This window comes from Vigna unguiculata, chromosome 10, assembly GCF_037176805.1.
Source record: "Vigna unguiculata cultivar grain cowpea cultivar isolate G323 ecotype 2 chromosome 10, ASM3717680v1, whole genome shotgun sequence".
Lineage (NCBI taxonomy): Eukaryota > Viridiplantae > Streptophyta > Magnoliopsida > Fabales > Fabaceae > Vigna > Vigna unguiculata.
Window position 1 is genome coordinate 43,380,669 of NC_140801.1, and position 3,672 is coordinate 43,384,340.

Below are 3,672 nucleotides of genomic sequence, written 5' to 3' on the forward strand. Positions count from 1 at the left end.
TGTATATTATTTTTATGAATATAAAAGAAAAAGTAATGCACTATGTGTTTTTTCAAAATTAGTTTTTAATTGTGATCGAATATGGTTAAATATTTTTTAGTCTTAAACATAATTTTTAAGAAACAAAGGTATATTGTGAAATAAAATGGAAAATGAATTTTTTTACGATAGTCTGATTATTTTTATGGAAAAATAAATAGCACAAATTTTAGTTCTGATTCAATTATTGATGAGTTAAAGAATTTGAAAGAACAAGATAATCCTTTATACATGTGCGATGTATTCATCTTGATTGTATTAGTGAAATTTATTAAATATATAAATTTTTAGTATATTACTTTTATTTCTCACAATTATCGGTGAAGATCTCACAATTACTTTAACATAGAAATTTACACAATTGAACAATTAAAACTAAGTTATGTGAAAAAATAATATATAAAAATAATAAAAATGAGAAAAATAATAATATATATTTTAAAATCTATTTGAAAGTTAAATTTTCTCAAAATGAAATACACCATTTAAATAAAATTACTTAATAAAAAACAAATAATTAAGATTATAAGAAAGAGTGTATTTTGTGGACATTAAACAAGTTGAACATGAGTTAAGAAAGATAATAAAAAATTGTGTGACAATAGTAAGAAAAGAGATTTTTTCAAATAAAATGAAACTAAGGACATAATAAAATAGAAAAATAAGTTTGTTAAATTATACAAGAAATTTAATAATTTAAAACAAAGATAAAAATGAGAACGAAGACATTTAAAAAAACGAAAATAAAGATGGAAACATTATATATATATATATATATATATATATATATATATATATATATATATATATTCGTCTTTATTTAAATTTTCATACCCAATAGCAAATATCATTTGCTCTTATTCTCACCCAGTTAACGAACTTCCCGTCAAAATCATAATAAATTTGAACAGCATGAACAAATATTTTATGAAATCTAAGAAGTTGCTTCGTTTTATGAAAATACCTATAATTCTTTACTTTCAGTCTTTTTTATTTTCATATAATAGTAAGCATACATATGAAACATAATTAAAAATGAAATGAAGAGTAACTATAACAGAAAAAAAAATCGATATTTTATTAAACTTGAAAATCGGACTATTAAAAAGGGAAGAAAGTATTAAATAATTTTCCATTAATAATCATTTAGTGCTTTACATTATCAATCAATTATTATCTTAACATTGGCGTTTAAATTTTACAAGAATTACATAACATATTAATTAATTAATTTTAGTTTCAATGAAAATATGTCATATGAAAATACATTTTAAAAATAATTTTAAATACATAATTAAATTTCGCACCATTTACATAATTCATGTAAAGTAATATTGACATGTACATACTAATGTAAATATAAAAGATTATAGTACATTATAAAGAAGAGATGGATGAAAAGTAAAAGAAGCACAACCATTTATTTAATTATTGAGGTACAATACCATAGATATCAAGAAAATTAAAGTATAACATTAAAGTTGATAAAAAGAATCGAAACTAAATCAAGGACACTTAGGTTTTCCTTCCTTATTTTTCCAGGTGTTATAACATGGACATTCTTCCTTATTACCAAATGTTCCTGATGGAACACACAAACACTTGTCACAACACAAGTTACAGTAGAACAAACATGCTTGCCTAGCATTAGCCTTTGAACAACGATAGTCACATGCTCTAGGACACCCTGGAATTATACATGTAACCAATTACGACAGTATACATGAATTTAAATTAAAAAAAAAAACAATATAGAATACAAATGTTTAACAAACACAATTAAAATTAATCAAATTTTATAAAAAACTTAAAATTTAATTAAGCCGGATATTTTTCAAAGATTGATCTAAAATTAGTACCTTGTACTGTAAGAGATCCTTCACCACCACCCTAAACATGTACCAGAAAAAAAGAATTAGAATTGAAGAATGCAATTGAAACTACAATATACTTAGCGTCTTAAGCTTTTTCAAATGAATCTAAATAAATAAGAAGAAATGTAAATAATAAAGATGTAAGGAAAAATGTGTAGGAGAGAAGAGACTCACATAAACAAGTTGAGTTACAGAAGCCATGAGAAAGATGAGAAGAAATGCACACACAAACTTAGTCATGACTATTACTTTCTCTATAATGTTTCTTGTTTTTGGAATGCAACAAAGATTGAATGTGTAAAAGCTCTGGAAGTGAAGGATTTATATATAGATAAAAAAAATCACTAAGTAATTTAATTTAATTTAAGAGTTATGATTTCTTTCCATTTGAGACTTATGGGAGTATGTATATATGTAAGTACGTGTTTATGACTATTATTTGCAATAATTTGTATCTTTGACATATTAATAAAGAATGGTAATTTATTCTTGTCATTTATAGTTTAGAATCATCTCATTTAAGGATGAATTTAATTTTACTACATAAACCCGAACTCCACTTAAAACAAATTCAACTAAATATTTTGATCAAAAACTTTGAAAGACTAATAAAATAATTTGGATTGGCACCTAAATAAAAAAAAAAAAACCCTATATGTAAAACTAAGTATTTTTTTTAATTTAGAAACAATCACATATAATTGTTCATTTATGTAACATCACATTTTAATAGTTTAATACTACTAAAATAAAACATTTGATTAAGTATATTAAGCAGATAGATAAACCAATGTATATCGTAAATTAGTACAATCTTACAAGATAAGACTATAGTAATATCACTTATATACATTCTCAAGCTACTATACTAGTATCCTATCACAACACGATACATAACATGATCTAAAGTCATTCATCGTCCAGACAATTAACTCCTTAACATCAAGAGGTGCCTCTACACCTGTATCTCCATCTACTCACACCAATAAGGTGATCATTGTAAAAGAAGAACACAACACATACAAACAAACAAAAGCTGGTAAACTAGTTTATAGAATAAATAATCATATAACAATTAAACTTATTACATCATAAAATAGCATATTTCAAACATTCAAAAATATACCAAACGTACAATTACAGACTCTCTAAACTCAATTATGTCGATCTATACATTGTTAATACTTAATTACACGTTTTCATTATTTAAGTGTATTTTCACTTTTAATTCTAAGATTTATAAATAAAAAATTTAATAATAGATTTAAATAGGTCGATTTTTAATTATATAATTTATCGATGTTTTAAAAGTAATATATTCAAATTAGTTACTCATTCTTAAAACGTTTTTTAGGCTAAAAATGCCCATCTTTAGTGGGATTTTGATGGTCTAGTCTATTTTTACTTCCAATGGATAATAAATATTCGTGTATTAATTTATAAAATAATAATAAAAAATTATAACAAATAAACACGTCAATATTAAAAAGATATATCAAGGGCAAAATTATAAATGGTTCCTGAAATCTTTTGAATTAAATGGAAGATATATAAAAAATATTAAAATTAATGAAAATTTAATTCAGAATTTTACTTTTTTTTATGAAATATAACCTTTAATATTAATAAATAAAAAATATTAAATCAATTATAATAAAAAATAAAATAATTATTAAAACATTTTTATTTTCTCTCCCGTTATCTTGCTTTAATTTTTCATTTATTTTCTTTTATTTTTTAAGAAAAAAGATAACTTTTT

General features: G+C 22.5%; 1 protein-coding gene across 1 annotated transcript; it reads right to left on the reverse strand.

Moving 5' to 3' along the window:
* Positions 1–1,481: 1,481 nt before the first annotated feature.
* LOC146883269 (peamaclein-like) lies at positions 1,482–2,185 on the reverse strand. The gene is made up of 3 exons (XM_085667240.1): positions 2,088–2,185; positions 1,899–1,929; positions 1,482–1,726 (listed from the first exon to the last, which is right to left on the reverse strand). The coding sequence occupies exons 1-3, from the start codon at positions 2,151–2,153 to the stop codon at positions 1,545–1,547; spliced, it is 279 nt and encodes a 92-aa protein (XP_085523366.1). The 5' UTR covers positions 2,154–2,185; the 3' UTR covers positions 1,482–1,544.
* Between the last annotated feature and the right edge of the window lie 1,487 nt (positions 2,186–3,672).

Bases quoted from the DNA above. Each gene is read 5' to 3' on its own strand.
- LOC146883269 (XM_085667240.1), bottom strand. From the start codon at position 2,153: ATGACTAAGTTTGTGTGTGCATTTCTTCTCATCTTTCTCATGGCTTCT. The intron at 1,930-2,087 runs GTGAGTCTCTTC...GTACATGTTTAG, and splicing joins CTGTAACTCAACTTGTTTAT to GGTGGTGGTGAAGGATCTCT. The intron at 1,727-1,898 runs GTACTAATTTTA...GTATAATTCCAG, and splicing joins AGGATCTCTTACAGTACAAG to GGTGTCCTAGAGCATGTGAC.